At 52.6% G+C, this 22,949-nt stretch overlaps 1 protein-coding gene across 1 annotated transcript in view; it reads right to left on the bottom strand.

Annotated features, from left to right (window-relative positions):
* Positions 1 to 644: 644 nt before the first annotated feature.
* Positions 645 to 22,949, bottom strand: part of LOC135535750 (LIM domain only protein 3-like) — a gene marked incomplete at its 5' end in the record, with an annotated part of 148,332 nt that continues 126,027 nt past the window's right edge. The window contains one exon of the mRNA XM_064962175.1: positions 645 to 2,146. Within this exon, the coding sequence (XP_064818247.1) occupies positions 2,041 to 2,146 (106 nt within the window). The remainder of the gene's footprint in view (positions 2,147 to 22,949) is intronic.

Below are 22,949 nucleotides of genomic sequence, written 5' to 3'. Positions count from 1 at the left end.
GAAGGCAACTTGCATCTGCGCCAGCTGACAGTACAGCCTACGTACCAGAAGAGGAAGCGCCAGGCTACTCCCATCTAGTCACAACTGACTGAGAGTTAAAACAGTGATTAAACTAATAGTGATCGAAAGAATTCAAGTATCAGCATGTTGAAGAATGACATTCTGCATTAATGAAAATTGGGACAACAGGTGATCAATAGTCAAAGCACTGAAAGCTTATCAAATAAATGAAATAAATACAGTCTACAAAAAGTACCCCCCCAGATACCCCTAGAAATCCCCCCAGATACCCCTTGAACCACTCCCCAGACACCCCTAGAAACCCCCCTCCCCTAGATACCCCTAGAACCCCCCAGATACCCCTTGAACCCCCCAGATACCCCTTGAACCACTCCTCCTCCCCCGATACCCCTAGAACCTCCCCTCACCCATCACCCCCCCGGTACCCCTAGAACCCCGCCCCCACCACAATAACCCTTGAACCACTCCCCCCCAGACCCAGTGTGAGAGCACAAACCAAAGGCAGGAAGGGGGGTGGACATTGGGGGGGGGTGGACACTGGGGAGGGGGAATTGGGGAGGGGCATTGGGGAGGGGGTGGACATTGGGGAGGGGTGGGGTGGACATTGGGGAGGGGGAGGTGGACATTGGGGAGGGGGGGACTGGACATTGGGGAGGGGGTGGACATTGGGGAGGGGGGGGGGTGGACATTGGGGAGGGGGGGACGGGTGGACATTGGGGAGGAGGGGTGTAAGTATTTGTGTCTCTTTTTCCTGGGAGGGGGCAGGGGGCGAAGGTGGATTGGGGTATCATTGTAAAGCCAGTGTTTGGTTGTGGGGAAGAGGCATCATCCTTCAGAACACAAACAAAGTCAACTTTTGTACATGTCGTCCATTGTGACCTTGTAAGGGGCTCCCCTCCCCCCTCCTCCCCTGACAACCCTTAGTCTCTATGGCCAGTCTCTAACAGCCAGTCTCTATGGCTATTCTGTACAGCTGAGAAACGGTCCCTTCCAGGTTGAACGTTGGTTGTTGGTTGGTTATATACACGATAGGACTCTGACATTGGAGAGGAAGAGAGAGAGAGAGAGAGAGAGAGAGAGAGTTGTAGTAGTGCTTTTGGTGTCTGATTGGATGGCTTTCCACCTTCCTTCCTTCAATCTGATTGGATGGCTCTCCTCCTTCCTTCCTTCCTTCCTTCCTTCCTTCCTTCCTTCCTTCCTTCCTTCCTTCCTTCCTTCCTTCCTTCCTTCCTTCCTTCCTTCCTTCAGTCTGATTGGATGTCTCTCCTCCTTCCTCCCTTCAGTCTGATTGGATGGCTCTCCTCCTCCTTTCAGTCTGATTGGATGTCTCTCCTCCTCCTCCCTTCAGTCTGATTGGATGTCTCTCCTCCTCCTCCCTTCAGTCTGATTGGATGTCTCTCCTCCTCCTCCCTTCAGTCTGATTGGATGACTCTCCTCCTCCTCCCTTCAGTCTGATTGGATGTCTCTCCTCCTCCTCCCTTCAGTCTGATTGGATGTCTCTCCTCCTCCTCCCTTCAGTCCGATTGGATGTCTCTCCTCCTCCTCCCTTCAGTCCGATTGGATGTCTCTCCTCCTCCTCCCTTCAGTCCGATTGGATGTCTCTCCTCCTCCTCCCTTCAGTCTGATTGGATGTCTCTCCTCCTCCTCCCTTCAGTCTGATTGGATGTCTCTCCTCCTCCTCCCTTCAGTCTGATTGGATGACTCTCCTCCTCCTCCCTTCAGTCTGATTGGATGACTCTCCTCCTCCTCCCTTCAGTCTGATTGGATGTCTCTCCTCCTCCTCCCTTCAGTCTGATTGGATGTCTCTCCTCCTCCTCCCTTCAGTCCGATTGGATGTCTCTCCTCCTCCCTTCAGTCCGATTGGATGTCTCTCCTCCTCCTCCCTTCAATCTGATTGGATGTCTCTCCTCCTCCTCCCTTCAGTCTGATTGGATGGCTCTCCTCCTGCTTCCTTCAGTCTCTCTCTGCTCTCCTCAATCACCCCCCCCACCCCTCTCTCTCTCTGCTCTTCATCTGTAGTCAGCGAACCTGCGGGGCGTATCCCTCCTTCATCAGCCCCTCCTCGTAGTCCGTCTGACACAGGATCATATTGTTCTTCAGGAAGAACTTGTCTCCCACACAAAACCTGGAGAGGGAGGGAGAGAAAAGAGAGAGTTTATTGACTTTCATTTTTGAGTTGTTTACTTCAAATGTTTTTTTTTTTACAGGGACAGTGCACATTAATCAACGTTTCAGTAAAAGTGACGGTTTTAGCCAGCCGGCTAATTTTCAACCGCAGTCCCTTGGCAGGTTATTAAAAAACAATTACAAATAACAATACAGACAATCATTGATCAGTGAGCACACGCAGAGCAACATAGGACAAACAAGACGTAGCATACAGACAGAGCAACATAGAACAAGCAACATAGAACAGGCAAGACGTAGCATACAGAAAGAGCAACATAGAACAAGCAACATAGAACAGGCAAGACGTAGCATACAGACAGAGCAACATAGAACAAGCAAGACGTAGCATACAGACAGAGCAACATAGAACAAGCAACATAGAACAAGCAAGACGTAGCATACAGACAGAGCAACATAGAACAATCAAGACGTAGCATACAGACAGAGCAACATAGAACAAGCAACATAGAACAGGCAAGACGTAGCATACAGACCGAGCAACATAGAACAAGCAAGACGTAGCATACAGACAGAGCAACATAGGACAAGCAACATAGAACAAGCAAGATGTAGCATACAGACAGAGCAACATAGAACAAGCAACATAGAACAAGCAAGATGTAGCATACAGACAGAGCAACATAGGACAAGCAAGACGTAGCATACAGACAGAGCAACATAGGACAAGCAACATAGAACAAGCAAGATGTAGCATACAGACAGAGCAACATAGAACAAGCAACATAGAACAAGCAAGATGTAGCATACAGACAGAGCAACATAGGACAAGCAAGACGTAGCATACAGACAGAGCAACATAGGACAAGCAAGACGTAGCATACAGACAGAGCAACATAGAACAAGCAAGACGTAGCATACAGACAGAGCAACATAGAACAAGCAAGACATAGCAACATAGAACAAGCAAGACGTAGCATACAGACAGAGCAACATAGAACAAGCAAGACGTAGCATACAGACAGAGCAACATAGAACAAGCAACATAGAACAGGCAAGACGTAGCATACAGACAGAGCAACATAGAACAAGCAAGATAGAACAGGCAAGACGTAGCATACAGACCGAGCAACATAGAACAAGCAAGACGTAGCATACAGACAGAGCAACATAGAACCAACAAGACATACCATACAGACAGAGCAAAATAGAACAAGCAAGACGTAGCATACAGACAGAGCAACATAGAACAAGCAAGACGTAGCATACAGACAGAGCAACATAGAACAAGCAAGACGTAGCATACAGACAGAGCAACATAGGACAAAAAGCAGCAAGACATAATCTATAAAAGCAACAAAGTGTTTCCACACCTCACAAGCTACAGACAACATGGAGAGTGGCAACACACAACTAGGGATTATGATCACAAATCTGACTGGCCTTGAGCTTCATGTTTTTATGGTGAAGGTGTGATAGGTGGTGCAGTTATGTGTGTCTGATGGCAGTGTATTCCAGACATGGGAAGCTCTCACAGAGAAAGCAGATTTACTAAAGGTGCTTTTCCTTAATAAGGGAACTACACAGTCACCTCTCGTGGCAGACCTTGTGGATCTGCTGCCATAGGTTTGGGTTTTCTGTTTAACAGAAGTACTGAGTGGAGGGGGAGGAGCCAGGCCGTTTAGGATCTTGAATACAAGACATGCGTCGGTGTGTTGCACCAGATTTTCCCAACTCGGGAGCTCATGCTTCCTGAGGATGTAACAGTGATGATGGCTATTGGGCTTCCTGTCAAGCACTTTGAGAGCCTGTTTGTAGACAGACTGAATAGGTTTTAATGTTGTACAGCAAGCCTGGGCCCAACTAGTCAAGCAGTATATTAAGTGGGGGAGTATCATAGAGTTGAAGTACATTTTGGCTACCTCTGTAGTCAAACAATTTCGTATAAATCGGGAAATTAGCTAGGTTGAATTTGGATATTTGAATTACCTTTTTCACCTGCTTTTAAAAAGAGAGGTTGGAATCGAGTATGAAGCCAAGGTGCTTAACATCAGATACCAGCTGGAGCTTCTCCCCTGACACATAGACATCTGGCTCAGTAGCATCAGATACCAGCTGGAGCTTCTCCCCTGACACACAGACATCTGGCTCAGTAGCATCAGATACCAGCTGGAGCTTCTCCCCTGACACATAGACACATAGACATCTGGCTCAGTAGCATCAGATACCACCTGGAGCTCCTCCCCTGACACATAGACATCTGGCTCAGTAGCATCAGATACCACCTGGAGCTTCTCCCCTGACACATAGACATCTGGTTCAGTGGCATCAGATACCACCTGGAGCTCCTCCCCTGACACATAGACATCTGACTCAGTAGCATCAGATACCACCTGGAGCTTCTCCCCTGACACATAGACATCTGGCTCAGTAGCATCAGATACCACCTGGAGCTTCTCCCCTGACACATAGACATCTGGTTCAGTAGCATCAGATACCAGCTGGAGCTTCTCCCCTGACACATAGACATCTGGCTCAGTAGCATCAGATACCACCTGGAGCTTCTCCCCTGACACATAGACATCTGGCTCAGTAGCATCAGATACCACCTGGAGCTTCTCCCCTGACACATAGACATCTGGCTCAGTAGCATCAGATACCACCTGGAGCTTCTCCCCTGACACATAGACATCTGGCTCAGTAGCATCAGATACCACCTGGAGCTCCTCCCCTGACACATAGACATCTGGCTCAGTAGCATCAGATACCAGCTGGAGCTTCTCCCCTGACACATAGACATCTGGCTCAGTAGCATCAGATACCAGCTGGAGCTTCTCCCCTGACACATAGACACACAGACATCTGGTTCAGTAGCATCAGATACCACCTGAGTGAGTCACTGAGTCACTTTGTAACCTGGACCATTACAGTAGTGAGTCACTGAGTCACTATGTAACCTGGACCATTACAGTAATGAGTCACTGAGTCACTTTGTAACCTGGACCATTACAGTAGTGAGTCACTATGTAACCTGGACCATTACAGTAGTGAGTCACTGAGTCACTATGTAACCTGGACCATTACAGTAGTGAGTCACTGAGTCACTATGTAACCTGGACCATTACAGTAGTGAGTCACTGAGATACTATGTAACCTGGACCGTTACAGTAGTGAGTCACTGAGATACTATGTAACCTGGACAATTACAGTAGTGAGTCACTTTGTAACCTGGACCATTACAGTAGTGAGTCACTGAGCCACTTTGTAACCTGGACAATTACAGTAATGAGTCGCTTTGTAACCTGGACCATTACAGTAGTGAGTCACTATGTAACCTGGACCATTACAGTAGTGAGTCACTATGTAACCTGGACCATTACAGTAGTGAGTCACTATGTAACCTGGACCATTACAGTAGTGAGCCACTTTGTAACCTGGACCATTACAGTAGTGAGTCACTATGTAACCTGGACCATTACAGTAGTGAGTCACTATGTAACCTGGACCATTACAGTAGTGAGTCACTATGTAACCTGGACCATTACAGTAGTGAGTCACTGAGTCACTATGTAACCTGGACCATTACAGTAGTGAGTCACTATGTAACCTGGACCATTACAGTAGAGAGTCACTATGTAACCTGGACCATTACAGTAGTGAGTCACTGAGTCACTATGTAACCTGGACCATTACAGGAGTGAGTCACTATGTAACCTGGACCATTACAGTAGTGAGTCACTATGTAACCTGGACCATTACAGTAGTGAGCCACTTTGTAACCTGGACCATTACAGTAGTGAGTCACTGAGCCACTTTGTAACCTGGACCATTACAGTAGTGAGCCACTTTGTAACCTGGACCATTACAGTAGTGAGTCACTTTGTAACCTGGACCATTACAGTAGTGAGTCACTTTGTAACCTGGACCATTACAGTAGTGAGTCACTTTGTAACCTGGACCATTACAGTAGTGAGTCACTTTGTAACCTGGACCATTACAGTAGTGAGTCACTTTGTAACCTGGACCATTACAGTAGTGAGTCACTTTGTAACCTGGACCATTACAGTAGTGAGTCACTTTGTAACCTGGACCATTACAGTAGTGAGTTCTTGTGCAGCTTGTTGTTTGCTCTTTGCACATATATCACTGTATCATCTGAAAACATCTGAACTACAGACCCAGTACAGACAGAAGGCAGATCATTAATGTACAGGCTGAACTACAGACCCAGTACAGACAGAAGGCAGATCATTAATGTACAGGTTGATCTACAGACCCAGTACAGACAGAAGGCAGGTCATTAATGTACAGGCTGAACAGGAGGGGCCCCAGTATTGACCCTTGGGGCACGCCCACATCATAGCTAAGAGTGGGCGACAGCTCACTGCTCACTCTGACACACTGAGTTCTGCCTTCAAGGTACGATTTCATCCATTTCAAGGCATCGGAGGAAAAGTTGAACTTGGAAAACTTTGTGATGAGAACCTCATGGTTAACAGTATCAAAAGAGAGAGATAAAGAGAGAGAGGGAGCAAGGGAGAGAAAGTGAGACAGGTTTACATAAGTTTACATAAGCATCATATTTGGCATCTCTGAGCTGTAGACCAACCACCAGATCCCTAGAAGGCTGTAGACCAACCCCCAGATCCTGGACGGCTGTAGACCAACCCCCAGATCCCTAGACGGCTGTAGGCCAACCCCCAGATCCTAGACGGCTGTAGACCAACCCCCAGATCCCTAGACGGCTGTAGACCAACCCCCAGCCCCTAGACGGCTGTAGACCAACCCCCAGATCTCTAGACGGCTGTAGACCAGCCCATAGACGGCTCTAGACCAACCCCCAGATCTCCAGACGGCTGTAGACCAGCCCATAGACGGCTCTAGACCAACCCCCAGCCCCCAGATGGCTGTAGACCAACCCCCAGATCCTAGATGGCTATAGACCAACCTCCAGCCCCCAGACGGCTGTAGACCAACCCCCAGATCCTAGATGGCTATAGACCAACCTCCAGCCCCCAGACGGCTGTAGACCAACCCCCAGATCCCTAGACGGCTGTAGACCAACCCCCAGATCCTAGACGGCTGTAGACCAGCCCCCAGCCCCCAGATCCTAGACGGCTGTAGACCAACCCCCAGATCCTAGACAGCTGTAGACCAACCACCAGATCCCTAGAAGGCTGTAGACCAACCCCCAGCCCCCAGACGGCTGTAGACCAACCCCCAGATCCCTAGACGGCTGTAGACCAGCCCCCAGATCCCTAGACGGCTGTAGACCAACCCCCAGATCCTAGACGGCTGTAGACCAACCCCCAGATCCTAGACGGCTGTAGACCAACCACCAGATCCCTAGACGGCTGTAGACCAACCCCCAGATCCCTAGACGGCTGTAGACCAACCCCCAGCCCCCAGACGGCTGTAGACCAGCCCCCAGACGGCTGTAGACCAACCCCCAGATCTCTAGACGGCTGTAGACCAACCCCCAGATCCCTAGACGGCTGTAGACCAACCCCCAGATCCCTAGAGGGCTGTAGACCAACCCCCAGATCCCTAGATGGCTGTAGACCAGCCCCCAGCCCCCAGACGGCTGTAGACCAACCCCCAGATCCCTAGACGGCTGTAGACCAACCCCCAGCCCCCAGACGGCTGTAGACCAACCCCCAGATCCCTAGAAGGCTGTAGACCAACCCCCAGATCCCTAGACGGCTGTAGACCAACCCCCAGATCTCTAGAGGGCTGTAGACCAGCCCCCAGACGGCTGTAGACCAACCCCCAGATCCTAGACGGCTGTAGACCAACCCCCAGATGGCTGTAGACCAACCCCCAGATCCCTAGACGGCTGTAGACCAACCCCCAGATCCTAGACGGCTGTAGACCAACCCCCAGCCCCCAGACGGCTGTAGACCAACCCCCAGATCCCTAGACGGCTGTAGACCAACCCCCAGATCCTAGACGGCTGTAGACCAACCCCCAGATGGCTGTAGACCAACCCCCAGATCCCTAGACGGCTGTAGACCAACCCCCAGATCTCTAGACGGCTGTAGACCAACCCCCAGATCCCTAGACGGCTGTAGACCAACCCCCAGCCCCCAGACGGCTGTAGACCAACCCCCAGATCCCTAGACGGCTGTAGACCAACCCCAGCCCCCAGACGGCTGTAGACCAACCCCCAGATCCCTAGACGGCTGTAGACCAACCCCAGCCCCCAGACGGCTGTAGACCAACCCCAGCCCCCAGACGGCTGTAGACCAACCACCAGATCCCTAGATGGCTGTAGACCAACCCCCAGCCCCCAGACGGCTGTAGACCAACCCCCAGCCCCCAGACGGCTGTAGACCAACCCCCAGCCCCCAGACGGCTGTAGACCAACCCCCAGATCTCTAGAGGGCTGTAGACCAACCCCCAGATCTCTAGACGGCTGTAGACCAACCCCCAGCCCCCAGACGGCTGTAGACCAACCCCCAGATCTCTAGAGGGCTGTAGACCAACCCCCAGATCCTAGACGGCTGTAGACCAACCCCCAGATCCCTAGACGGCTGTAGACCAACCCCCAGATCCCTAGAGGGCTGTAGACCAACCCCCAGATCCCTGAGGGCTGTAGACCAACCCCCAGCCCCCAGATGGCTGTAGACCAACCCCCAGCCCCCAGATGGCTGTAGACCAACCCCCAGCCCCTAGACGGCTGTAGACCAACCCCCAGATCCCTAGACGGCTGTAGACCAACCCCCAGACCCCAGACGGCTGTAGACCAACCCCCAGCCCCCAGACGGCTGTAGACCAACCCCCAGCCCCCAGACGGCTGTAGACCAACCCCCAGATCTCTAGACGGCTGTAGACCAACCCCCAGATGGCTGTAGACCAACCCCCAGCCCCCAGACGGCTGTAGACCAACCCCCAGATCCTAGACGGCTGTAGACCAACCCCCAGATCTCTAGAGGGCTGTAGACCAACCCCCAGATCCCTAGACGGCTGTAGACCAACCCCCAGCCCCCAGACGGCTGTAGACCAACCCCAGCCCCCAGACGGCTGTAGACCAACCCCCAGCCCCCAGACGGCTGTAGACCAACCCCCAGCCCCCAGACGGCTGTAGACCAACCCCCAGCCCCCAGACGGCTGTAGACCAACCCCCAGATCCCTAGACGGCTGTAGACCAGCCCCCAGACGGCTGTAGACCAGCCCCCAGCCCCCAGACGGCTGTAGACCAACCCCCAGCCCCCAGACGGCTGTAGACCAACCCCCAGATCTCTAGAGGGCTGTAGACCAGCCCCCAGCCCCCAGACGGCTGTAGACCAACCCCCAGCCCCCAGACGGCTGTAGACCAACCCCCAGATCCCTAGACGGCTGTAGACCAGCCCCCAGCCCCCAGACGGCTGTAGACCAACCCCCAGCCCCCAGACGGCTGTAGACCAACCCCCAGATCTCTAGAGGGCTGTAGACCAACCCCCAGCCCCTAGAGGGCCGTATCGATGCTGTAGCTTTATAAAAGGAGGTGTGATATTCACTATGTTGTGCACTACGTAGGGTGCCAGTTGGGACTCAAGCCAGACAACTGTAGATGAGGAGCTAGCTCCCTCTCTAGAAAGACTAAACTCTGTGTCCTAAATGCCACCATATTCCCTACATATTGCACTACAGGGGCAACAGGTCTCTGGTCAAAAGAAGTGTACTATATAGAGGAACAGGGTTCCATTTGGGACGCATCTTCCAGTCCAATGGTCCTCTGGTCTAAAGACTGTTTATCCTGTCGAGATCACTGTCTGTCTGGGAAACCTCTGTTTCCACCTGCAGCTGTTACAACAACCCTACAGACCAAACTACCTCCCTCCTCCTCTCCTCTCCTCCATTCCCCTCTCCATCCTCCGCCTCTCTTTTAGCCAGCGGGCCGCTCGACCTTTCCCACATGGCCAGAGTGGAGATTAGAGAGAGGGAGAGAGAGAGAGAAGTGCTTCTGTCCTGAGGGCATTTTATCTCCCTAGCAGTGAGAGTTGGACGAAGTCAGAGCGTAGGGCACCTGTGTTTACTGGGACCCGGGGGGGGGGGTGTGGTCGGTGCCTCTGGTTACTGGGAGAGGAGAGGAGGCTGGGTCTCTGTTTGACTTCTCCCAAGCTAGTTGTCCAACACTGAGCACGGCTGGGGCTGCCTGTAATCTCTCTCTCTCTGTCTCTCTCTCTCTCTCTGTCTCTCTCTCTCTCTCCCCCTCTGTCTCTCTGTCTCTCTCTCTCTGTCTCTCTCTCTCTCTCCCTCTCTCTCTGTCTGTCTCTCTCTCTCTCTCCCTCTCTCTCTGTCTGTCTGTCTCTCTCTCTCTCTCTCTCTCTCCCTCTCTCTCTGTCTCTCTGTCTCTCTCTCTCTCTCTCTCTCTCTCTCTCTCTCTCTCTCCTCCTCTCTCTCTCTGTCTCTCTCTCTCTTCTCTCTCCCCCTCTGTCTCTCTCTCTGTCTCTCTCTCTTCCTCTCTCTCTCCCCCTCTCTCTCTGTCTCTCTCTCTCTGTCTCTCCCCCCCTCTCTCTCCCTCTCTCTCTCTCTCTCAGTGGTGTGGGGGAGTGATGGTGGAGTGGACAAGAGGAGTCAGAACACCTGAATCTCTGCAGGGTTTTAGGACAGGTATTCTTTACTTTTCTAGGAGTGGAACCGTTTGTTATACATAACTACTCATTAAGAAGTCTCAAATATCTTTTAAGCCAACATACAATATGTGCTTTTGGAGGGCTACATCTTTATGTTAAAGGGCTACATCTTCATGTTGTGGAACTTCATTTACTTATTTTGGCCCGTTGATCCTTTGTGAGACTATGTGGAACTTTGTTTAAACTTTAATTTGTTGTATTTGAGAAGAAGCCAATCTCAGGTGCAGCCTTGCTGACTGGGCACCCATCCATTACACAGCATCAAATATCCTCAGGTAATCTCCATCCTTCCTGCTTGTTGACATGGCGATTAACACCAGGCGGAGGTGTGCTCAGCCTAATGGTGTCAGCCCGGGCCAATACAAACGTCTGCTTTAAAATGACACATCATTTTCCCAGAATACATTAGTTTTCCATCTCCTCTGACACTGTGGCCCCCTCGTTCATTCTCTCCCTCTGTCCCTCCATCCTGTTTTCTCTCCTCCCTCGTTCCGCTAATAGGATTCCTCTCCTTTATTTATAGCCTTCACTTCTTTTACTCCCTCACGTTCTCTCTCTCTCTATCTCTTCCTCTCTATCTCTGTCTCTCTCTCTCTTTCTCTCCCCCCGTTCCCCCCCTCCCTGCTCTCTTTACTCACAGCTCTTGCCCCCCCCCAAACACACACACTTATGATGTCACACAGACAAATGATTTCTGCTGGTGAAATTTCAACAGCATATGATGAGGATATTGCACTATGCCCCAACAGAGCTGTGTCCACTAAATTACCTGGGTAGAGTCCCAAATGGCACCCTATTCCCTATGTAGTGCATCACCAGCCTGGGGGAGGAGGAAGAGAAGGAGGAGCAGGAAGAGGAGGAAGAGGAGGAGGAGAAGAGAGGAGGAGGAGGAGGAGAAGAGAGGAGAAGGAGGAGGAGAGGAGAAGGAGGGGTGAAGGAGGATGGAGAGGAAAAGGGGAGGAGGGTGGAGAGGAGAAGGAGGAGGACGAGGAAGGAGAGGAGAAGGAGGAGGAAGAAGAGGAGGAGGAGGGGGGGGAGGGAGAGGAGGAGGAGGGGGAGGAGGATGGAGAGAAGGAGGAGGAGGAGGAGGAAGGAGAGGAGAAGGAGGAGGAGGAGGAAGGAGAGGAGAAGGAAGGGAGGAGGAGGATGGAGAGGAGAAGGAGGGAGGAGGAGGAGGAGGAGGAGGAGCAGGAGAGGGGAGGAGGAGGAGGATGGAGAGGAGAAGGAGGGGAGGAGGAGGAGGAGAGGGGAGGAGCAGGATGGAGAGGAGAAGAGAGGAGAAGGAGGAGAGGAGAAGAGAAGAGAGGAGAAGAGAGGAGTCGGAGGATGAGGATGAGGAGGAGGAGAGGAGGGGGAGGATGGAGAGGAGAAGGAGGGGAGGAGGAGGATGGAGAGGAGAAGAGGAGAAGGAGAAAGAGAAGGAGAAGGAGATGAAGAGGAGGAAGCAGAAGAATGGCTTCCACAGTTTTCATCACTGCACGCTCACAGATATATTGGTTCGCCAGCTATTTGCCCCCGAGGCTCACCGTTAACTAGAGTACTCACTTTCCGCTCAAATGAAGGAACAGGGAGGGAAGGAGGGAGCTTGTCAAAGAAATTAAATAGTCTCTGTTAGCTGTACCAAGGCTGCTTCCTAAAATCCCACTATTCCCCAATGGGCCCTGGTCAGAAGTAGTGCACTACGTAGAGAATAGGATACCATTTGAGACTCAGGGCCAGTCTCATTACCATTACAGTGAGGTTATTGGTTAGACAACACAAGGGATTCATTGTAACAACAAGATGTAAATCATGTTTCCCACCCAGGTTCAATGCTGCTGGGCGATCAGAAACATACCCAGAGTTTGACAGGGTGTTTAAATACACTTCTCAGGTATATCACATGGATAAAATGTCTTATATTACATCACTGAATATTCAACTGTTAATATCTAATAAATCCCAATAATTTTCTTGCAAAACTATGAAATAAAATGAAATAAAGGTTAAATTAAAAATAAAAACCTGGAGGAACACAGACTAACCTGGAGGAACACAGACAAACCTGGAGGAATACAGACTAACCTGGAGGAATACAGACTAACCTGGAGGAATACAGACTAACCTGGAGGAATACAGACTAACCTGGAGGAATACAGACTAACCTGCAGGAACACAGACTAACCTGGAGGAACACAGACTAACCTGGATAAATACAGACTAACCTGGAGGAACACAGACTAACCTGGAGGAATACAGACTAACCTGGATAAATACAGACTAACCTGGAGGAACACAGACTAACCTGGATAAATACAGACTAACCTGGAGGAACACAGACTAACCTGGAGGAATACAGACTAACCTGGAGGAACACAGACTAACCTGGAGGAATACAGACTAACCTGGAGGAACACAGACTAACCTGGAGAAATACAGACTAACCTGGAGGAATACAGACTAACCTGGAGGAATACAGACTAACCTGGAGGAATACAGACTAACCTGGATAAATACAGACTAACCTGGAGGAACACAGACTAACCAAGATAAATACAGACTAACCTGGAGGAATACAGACTAACCTGGAGGAACACAGGCTAACCTGGAGGAATACAGACTAACCTGGAGGAATACAGACTAACCTGGAGGAACACAGACTAACCTGGAGGAATAAAGACTAAAGTGGAGGAACACAGATTAACCTGGAGGAATACAGACTAACCTGGAGGAACACAGACTAACATGGAGGAAAACAGACTAACCTGGAGGAACACAGACTAACATGGAGGAAAACAGACTAACCTGGAGGAACACAGACTAACCTGGAGGAACACAGACTAACCGGGATGAATACAGACTAACCTGGAGGAACACAGACTAACCTGGAGGAACACAGACTAACCTGGAGGAATACAGACTAACCTGGAGGAACACAGACTAACCTGGAGGAACACAGACTAAAGTGGAGGAATACAGACTAACCTGGAGGAATACAGACTAATCTGGATAAATACAGACTAACTTGGAGGAACACAGACTAACCTGGAGGAATACAGACTAACCTGGAGGAACACAGACTAACCTGGAGGAATACAGACTAACCTGGAGGAACACAGACTAACCTGGATAAATACACAGTGATTCCCTCTCCCTAGACACCACAGTGATTCTCCTCTCCCTAGACACCACAGTGATTCCCCCTCCCCAGACACCACAGTGATTCTCCTCTCCCAGACACCACAGTGATTCTCCTCTCCCTAAACACCACAGTGATTCCCCTCTCCCTAGACACCACAGTGATTCTCCTCTCCCTAGACACCACAGTGATTCTCCCTCCCTAGACACCACAGTGATTCCCCTCTCCCTAGACACCACAGTGATTCTCCCTCCCTAAACACCACAGTGATTCCCCTCTCCCTAGACACCACAGTGATTCTCCCTCCCTAGACACCACAGTGATTCCCCTCTCCCCAGACACCACAGTGATTATCCCTCCCTAAACACCACAGTGATTCTCCTCTCCCTAGACACCACAGTGATTCTCCTCTCCCTAAACACCACAGTGATTCCCCTCTCCCCAGACACCACAGTGATTATCCCTCCCTAAACACCACAGTGATTCTCCTCTCCCTAGACACCACAGTGATTCTCCTCTCCCTAGACACCACAGTGATTCCCCTCTCCCTAGACACCACAGTGATTCCCCTCTCCCTAAACACCACAGTGATTCCCCTCTCCCTAGACACCACAGTGATTCCCTCTCCCTAGACACCACAGTGATTCTCCCTCCCTAGACACCACAGTGATTCTCCCTCCCTAGACACCACAGTGATTCTCCTCTCCCCAGACACCACAGTGATTCTCCCTCCCCAGACACCACAGTGATTCCCTCTCCCTAGACACCACAGTGATTCTCCTCTCCCCAGACACCACAGTGATTCTCCTCTCCCCAGACACCACAGTGATTCTCCCTCCATAGACACCACAGTGATTCTCCTCTCCCTAGACACCACAGTGATTCCCCTCTCCCCAGACACCACAGTGATTCTCCCTCCCCAGACACCACAGTGATTCCCCTCTCCCCAGACACCACAGTGATTCCCTCTCCCCAGACACCACAGTGATTCTCCCCCCCCAGACACCACAGTGATTCTCCTCTCCCTAGACACCACAGTGATTCTCCCTCCCCAGACACCACAGTGATTCCCCTCTCCCCAGACACCACAGTGATTCTCCCTCCCCAGACACCACAGTGATTCCCCTCTCCCCAGACACCTCAGTGATTCTCCCTCCCTAGACACCACAGTGATTCCCCTCTCCCCAGACACCACAGTGATTCTCCCTCCCTAAACACCACAGTGATTCTCCTCTCCCTAGACACCACAGTGATTCTCCTCTCCCTAGACACCACAGTGATTCTACTCTCCCCAGACACCACAGTGATTCTCCTCTCCCCAGACACCACAGTGATTCCCCTCACCCCAGACACCACAGTGATTCTCCTCTCCCCAGACACCACATTGATTCCCCTCCCTAGAAACCACAGTGATTCCCCCTCCCTAGACACCACAGTGATTCCCCTCCCTAGACACCACAGTGATTCCCCCTCCCTAGACACCACAGTGATTCTCCTCTCCCAGACACCACAGTGATTCCCCCTCCCTAGACACCACAGTGATTCCCCCTCCCTAGACACCACAGTGATTCTCCTCTCCCAGACACCACAGTGGTTCTCCTCTCCCTAGAAACCACAGTGATTCCCCCTCCCTAGACACCACAGTGATTCCCCCTCCCTAGACACCACAGTGATTCTCCTCTCCCCAGACACCACAGTGATTCCCCCTCCCTAGAAACCACAGTGATTCCCTCTCCCCAGACACCACAGTGATTCCCCCTCCCCAGACACCACAGTGATTCTCCTCTCCCTAGACACCACAGTGATTCTCCTCTCCCCAGACACCACAGTGATTCCCTCTCCCCAGACACCACAGTGATTCCCCCTCCCCAGACACTACAGTGATTCTCCTCTCCCTAGACACCACAGTGATTCTCCTCTCCCCAGACACCACAGTGATTCCCCCCCCTTGGACAACACAGTGATTCCCCCTCCCTAGACACCACAGTGATTCTCCTCTCCCTAGACACCACAGTGATCCCCCCCCAGACACCACAGTGATTCTCCTCTCCCCAGACACCACAGTGATTCTCCTCTCCCTAGACACCACAGTGATTCCCCCTCCCTAGACACCACAGTGATTCCCCCTCCCCTAGACACCACAGTGATTCTCCTCACCCTAAACACCACAGTGATTCCCTCTCCCTAGACACCACAGTGATTCTCCTCTCCCTAGACACCACAGTGATTCTCCTCTCCCCAGACACCACAGTGATTCCCCCTCCCCAGACACCACAGTGATTCTCCTCTCCCCAGACACCACAGTGATTCCCCCTCCCCAGACACCACAGTGATTCCCCCCCCCCTAGACACCACAGTGATTCTCCTCTCCCTAGACACCACAGTGATTCTCCTCACCCCAGACACCACAGTGATTCTCCCTCCCCAGACACCACAGTGATTCCCCCTCCCCAGACACCACAGTGATTCTCCTCACCCCAGACACCACAGTGATTCTCCTCTCCCTAGACACCACAGTGATTCTCCTCACCCCAGACACCACAGTGATTCTCCCTCCCCAGACACCACAGTGATTCCCCTCTCCCTAGACACCACAGTGATTCCCCTCTCCCTAGACACCACAGTGATTCTCCTCTCCCTAGACACCACAGTGATTCTCCTCTCCCTAGACACCACAGTGATTCCCCTCCCTAGACACCACAGTGATTCCCCTCCCCAGACACCACAGTGATTCCCTCTCCCAGACACCACAGTGATTCCCCTCTCCCAGACACCACAGTGATTCTCCCTCCCTAGACACCACAGTGATTCCCCCCCCCCAGACACCACAGTGATTCCCCCCCAGACACCACAGTGATTCTCCCTCCCCAGACACCACAGTGATTCCCCCTCCCCAGACACCACAGTGATTCTCCCTCCCCAGACACCACAGTGATTCCCCTCCCTAGACACCACAGTGATTCCCTCTCCCTAGACGCCACAGTGATTCTCCTCTCCCCAGACACCACAGTGATTCCCCTCTCCCCAGACACCACAGTGATTCCCCTCTCCCTAGACACCACAGTGATTCCCCCTCCCTAGACACCACAGTGATTCCCTCTCCCTAGACGCCACAGTGATTCTCCTCTCCCCAGACACCACAGTGATTCCCCTCTCCCCAGACACCACAGTGATTCCCCTCTCCCTAGACACCACAGTGATTCCCCCTCCCTAGACACCACAGTGATTCCCCCTCCCTAGACACCACAGTGATTCCCTCTCCCTAGACGCCACAGTGATTCTCCTCTCCCCAGACACCACAGTGATTCCCCTCTCCCCAGACACCACAGTGATTCCCCTCTCCCCAGACACCACAGTGATTCCCCTCTCCCCAGACACCACAGTGATTCTCCTCTCCCCAGACACCACAGTGATTCCCCCTCCCTAGACACCACAGTGATTCCCCCCTAGACACCACAGTGATTCTCCCCCCCCAGACACCACAGTGATTCTCCCTCCCTAGACACCACAGTGATTCCCCCTCCCTAGACACCACAGTGATTCCCCCTCCCCAGACACCACAGTGATTCTCCCTCCCTAGACACCACAGTGATTCCCCCTCCCTAGACACCACAGTGATTCTCCTCTCCCTAGACACCACAGTGATTCCCCCTCCCTAAACACCACAGTGATTCTCCTCTCCCTAGACACCACAGTGATTCCCCTCCCTAGACACCACAGTGATTCTCCTCTCCCTAGACACCACAGTGATTCCCCCTCCCTAGACACCACAGTGATTCCCCCTCCCCAGACACCACAGTGATTCTCCCTCCCTAGACACCACAGTGATTCTCCTCTCCCCAGACACCACAGTGATTCTCCTCTCCCTAGACACCACAGTGATTCCCCTCTCCCTAGACACCACAGTGATTCCCTCTCCCTAGACACCACAGTGATTCTCCTCTCCCCAGACACCACAGTGATTCTCCTCTCCCTAGACACCACAGTGATTCTCCTCTCCCCAGACACCACAGTGATTCTCCCTCCCTAGACACCACAGTGATTCTCCTCTCCCTAGACACCACAGTGATTCTCCCTCCCTAGACACCACAGTGATTCCCCTCTCCCTAGACACCACAGTGATTCTCCTCTCCCCAGACACCACAGTGATTCTCCTCTCCCTAGACACCACAGTGATTCTCCTCTCCCTAGACACCACAGTGATTCCCCTCCCCAGACACCACAGTGATTCCCCTCTCCCCAGACACCACAGTGATTCTCCTCTCCCTAGACACCACAGTGATTCTCCCCTAGACACCACAGTGATTCTCCCTCCCTAGACACCACAGTGATTCCCCTCTCCCTAGACACCACAGTGATTCTCCTCTCCCTAGACACCACAGTGATTCTCCTCTCCCTAGACACCACAGTGATTCTCCTCTCCCTAGACACCACAGTGATTCTCCTCTCCCTAGACACCACAGTGATTCTCCCTCCCTAGACACCACAGTGATTCTCCTCTCCCTAGACACCACAGTGATTCTCCTCTCCCCAGACACCACAGTGATTCTCCTCTCCCAGACACCACAGTGATTCCCCCCCTAGACACCACAGTGATTCCCCTCTCCCTAGACACCACAGTGATTCTCCTCTCCCAGACACCACAGTGATTTCCCCCCTAGACACCACAGTGATTCTCCTCTCCCTAGACACCACAGTGATTCCCCCTCCCCTAGACACCACAGTGATTCCCCTCTCCCCAGACACCACAGTGATTCTCCTCTCCCTAGACACCACAGTGATTCCCCTCTCCCTAGACACCACAGTGATTCTCCCTCCCCAGACACCACAGTGATTCTCCCTCCCCAGACACCACAGTGATTCTCCTCTCCCTAGACACCACAGTGATCCCCCCCCCCCCAGACACCACCCTTAATTCTTAAAGTGCGACTGTGTGATGCTGCTGTGGTCTCTGGGCCGGAGGTCTTGGTCATCCAAGGGGGTGAAGGGAAGAGGGAGAGGGACAGAGGAAGGCACGGAGGAAGAGAGTGACAGCTCTAGGGAGTCTCAGCCTCCCTCCATCCAGCAGGCCGTTAGCCACAGATCAGCCCTGGGGGACAGACAGACAGCTAATCGATGGGCCTGTCGTGCCTCTCCTCTCCAGCCTCATCAGCCAGACCAGACCAGACCGTCCCTGGACCAATTTACCCCTGATGAGGCTGGCTGCTGGAGGTCACGGTCTGGGCCGGGGTCCTGGAGTCCTAGGTGGTGCCCTATTCCTTATGTAGTGCACTATGTTTCACCAGGGCCCTCATAGTAAATATCTGCTCAAACGAAGAGGCTGCAGCACAGGCTGAGCAGTCTGCAGCAGGAGGGGGACAGGGCAGGGAAGGGCAGAGCTCTGGGAGCAGGGGAGGGGGACAGGGCAGGGGAAGGGCAGAGCTGATAGTCTCCAGTCTGCAGCAGGGGAGGGGGACAGGGCAGGGGAAGGGCAGAGCTCATAGTCTCCAGTCTGCAGCAGGGGAGGGGGACAGGGCAGGGGAAGGGCAGAGCTGATAGTCTCCAGTCTGCAGTCTTGGAGCTGACTGACTGACTGGCTAACTGGCTGACTGGCTGACTGCCTGCCTGAATACCTGACTGGCTGAATACCTGACTGGCTGGCTGGCTGGCTGGCTGCCTGAATACCTGACTGGCTGGCTGGCTGACTGGCTGGCTGACTGACTGACTGAATAGCTGACTGGCTGAATACCTGACTGGCTGGCTGGCTGGCTGGCTGGCTGAATACCTGACTGGCTGGCTGGCTGGCTGACTGGCTGGCTGGCTGAATACCTGACTGGCTGACTGACTGACTGGCTGACTGACTGAATAGCTGACTGGCTGAATACCTGACTGGCTGGCTGGCTGGCTGGCTGACTGACTGGCTGACTGAATACCTGACTGGCTGAATACCTGGCTGGCTGACTGACTGACTGGCTGACTGACTGGCTGAATACCTGACTGGCTGACAGACTGACTGACTGGATGACTGGCTGAATACCTGACTGGCTGGCTGGCTAGCTGGCTGACTGACTGGCTGACTGAATACCTGACTGGCTGAATACCTGACTGGCTGACTGACTGACTGGCTGACTGGCTGACAGACTGACTGTCTGACTGACTGGCTGACTGGCTGACTGACTGAATACCTGACTGGCTGGCTGGCTGGCTGACTGGCTGGCTGACTGAATACCTGACTCGCTGACTGACTGACTGACTGACTGTCTGGCTGACTGGCTGACAGACTGACTGACTGGCTGACTGGCTGACTGACTGAATACCTGACTGGCTGGCTGGCTGGCTGACTGGCTGGCTGACTGACTGGCTGAATACCTGGCTGGCTGGCTGACTGGCTGGCTGGCTGAATACCTGACTGGCTGAATACCTGACTGGCTGAATACCTGACTGGCTGACTGGCTGGCTGGCTGGCTAACTGGCTGGCTGATTGACTGACTGATTGACTGACTGGCTGGCTGGCTGGCTGGCTGGCTGACTGGAGTGAGGCTCTGTAAGAGAACAGTAGAGTGACATTTATTGGGCTCAGTAGAGCCGCTGGTGTGTGAGCGTGGCCAATCAGACACAATGTCAGAGGACCTATATCGCCCTCCTTCCAGACCATTACAAGTCAGATGTTGTGTGGAGAATCATTCCTCTCACTTACCCTGGCAAAGTGTTACCTCAACTGGTCATATTAACTCATCTTCTATCTTAGCAAGTGTCCTTAGTCTCCATGCTTCTTGCTAAGAGGAAAACCACTGTGTGACATTTAGAGGAAGTGAACCCCCCCCCTTAGTACAGGTACAGGTCATGATCAAAATGAGATAGGAGAGAGACATCCCCTCTACTCTCTACCCAGCCTCCCCTCTACTCTCTACCCAGCCTCCCCTCTACTCTCTACCCAGCCTCCCCTCTACTCTCTACCCAGCCTCCCCTCTACTCTCTACCCAGCATCCCCTCTACTCTCTACCCAGCCTCCCCTCTACTCCCCTCTACCCAGCCTCCCCTCTACTCTCTCTACCCAGCCTCCCCTCTACTCTCTACCCAGCCTCCCCTACTATCTACTCCCCTCTACCCAGCCTCCCCTCTACTCTCTACCCAGCCTCCCCTCTACTCTCTACCCAGCCTCCCCTCTACTCTCTACCCAGCCTCCCCTCTACTCTCTACCCAGCCTCCCCTACTACTCCCCTCTACCCAGCCTCCCCTCTACTCTCTACCCAGCCTCCCCTCTACTCTCTACCCAGCCTCCCCTCTACTCTCTACCCAGCCTCCCCTCTACTCTCTACCCAGCCTCCCCTCTACTCTCTACCCAGCCTCCCCTCTACTCTCTACCCAGCCTCCCTACTCTCCTACCCAGCCTCCTCTCTATCCAGCCTCCTCTCTATCCAGCCTCCCCTCTACTCTCTACCCAGCCTCCCCTCTCTCTACCCAGCCTCCCCTCTACTCTCTAGCCTCCCCTACTCTCTACCCAGGAGGAGAGCCTCCCCTCTACTCTCTACCCAGGGAGAGCCTCCCCTCTACTCTCTAGGGTGGACTTCTTTGCGTTGTTTACATCCTTGACTGTACTCCATTGAACCGTCTGATCCGTGTATATGAGCGCGTCTATGCAGGTGTGTCCTGTACGCGTGTACAGTGGCTGACCAATAGGAGCAGGGGATAATTATACTCTGTAGCCTCTGGTGAACTGCTATCATTCACTCTGTCTGCCTCCCAAATGGCACCCAGCTTCCCTTCACACTGCACTACTTATAACCAGAGCCTTAAGGGTCCTAGGCAAAGTAGAAGTGCACCGTAAAGGGAGTAAGGTTGCCATTTAGCCTACAAATCTTCTGTTTATCAGATGGTACATTTCTCTGACTTCGCTCCTTAGAGAAATCTCTCTGCGTTGTGTGGTAGATGGATTAGATATGGAGGGAGGGAGGGAGGGAGGAGAGAGAGAGGGAGGAGGGAGAGAGAGAAGAGGGAGGGAGGGAGGGAGGGAGGGGGGCCTCCCCTCTAGGGGGAGGGAGGGGGAGAGGGAGGGAGGGAGTCCTCTAGGGAGGGAGGGAGGGAGGGAGGGAGGGAGGGAGGGAGGGAGGGAGGGAGGGAGCCTCCCCTCTAGGGAGGGAGAGAGACCCAGCCTCCCCTCTAGGGAGGGAGGGAGGGACCCAGGGAGGGAGGGAGGGAGGGAGGGACCCAGAGAGGGAGGGAGGGAGCCTCCCCTCTCTACCCAGCCTCCCCTCTGGAGGGACCCAGCCTCCCCTCTCCTCTCTACCCAGCCTCCCTCTACCCAGCCTCCCCTTTGTACATTGTTACAACAGCCTCCCCTCTCCCTATATATATATAAGCCTATGACATTTGTAATGTCTTTATTGTTTTGAAACTTCTGTGTGTGTAATGTTTACTGTTAATTTTTATTGTTTATTTCACTTTTGTATATTATCTACCTCACTTGCTTTGGCAATGTTAACATGTGTTAGTCAGGGGGACTAGTACAGTAGTCAGGAGGACTAGTACAGTAGTCAGGGGGACTAGTACAGTAGTCAGGGGGATTAGTACAGTAGTCAGGGGGACTAGTACAGTAGTCAGGGGGACTAGTACAGTAGTCAGGGGGACTAGTACAGTAGTCAGGGGGATTAGTACAGTAGTCAGGAGGACTAGTACAGTAGTCAGGGGGATTAGTACAGTAGTCAGGGGGACTAGTACAGTAGTCAGGGGGACTAGTACAGTAGTCAGGGGGACTAGTACAGTAGTCAGGGGGACTAGTACAGTAGTCAGGGGGTCTAGTACAGTAGTCAGGGGGACTAGTACAGTAGTCAGGAGGACTAGTACAGTAGTCAGGGGGACTAGTACAGTAGTCAGGGGGACTAGTACAGTAGTCAGGGGGACTAGTACAGTAGTCAGGAGGACTAGTATAGTAGTCAGGAGGACTAGTACAGTAGTCAGGACGACTAGTACAGTAGTCAGGGGACTAGTACAGTAGTCAGGGGGACTAGTACAGTAGTCAGACGCAGGGGGACTAGTACAGTAGTCAGGGGGACTAGTACAGTAGTCAGGGGGACTAGTACAGTAGT

The sequence above is a fragment of the Oncorhynchus masou genome, unplaced genomic scaffold (genome assembly GCF_036934945.1).
Source record: "Oncorhynchus masou masou isolate Uvic2021 unplaced genomic scaffold, UVic_Omas_1.1 unplaced_scaffold_509, whole genome shotgun sequence".
Classification (NCBI taxonomy): domain Eukaryota; kingdom Metazoa; phylum Chordata; class Actinopteri; order Salmoniformes; family Salmonidae; genus Oncorhynchus; species Oncorhynchus masou.
The sequence above is the reverse complement of the archived record's forward strand: the minus strand, read 5'-3'. Positions and strand labels throughout refer to the sequence as shown.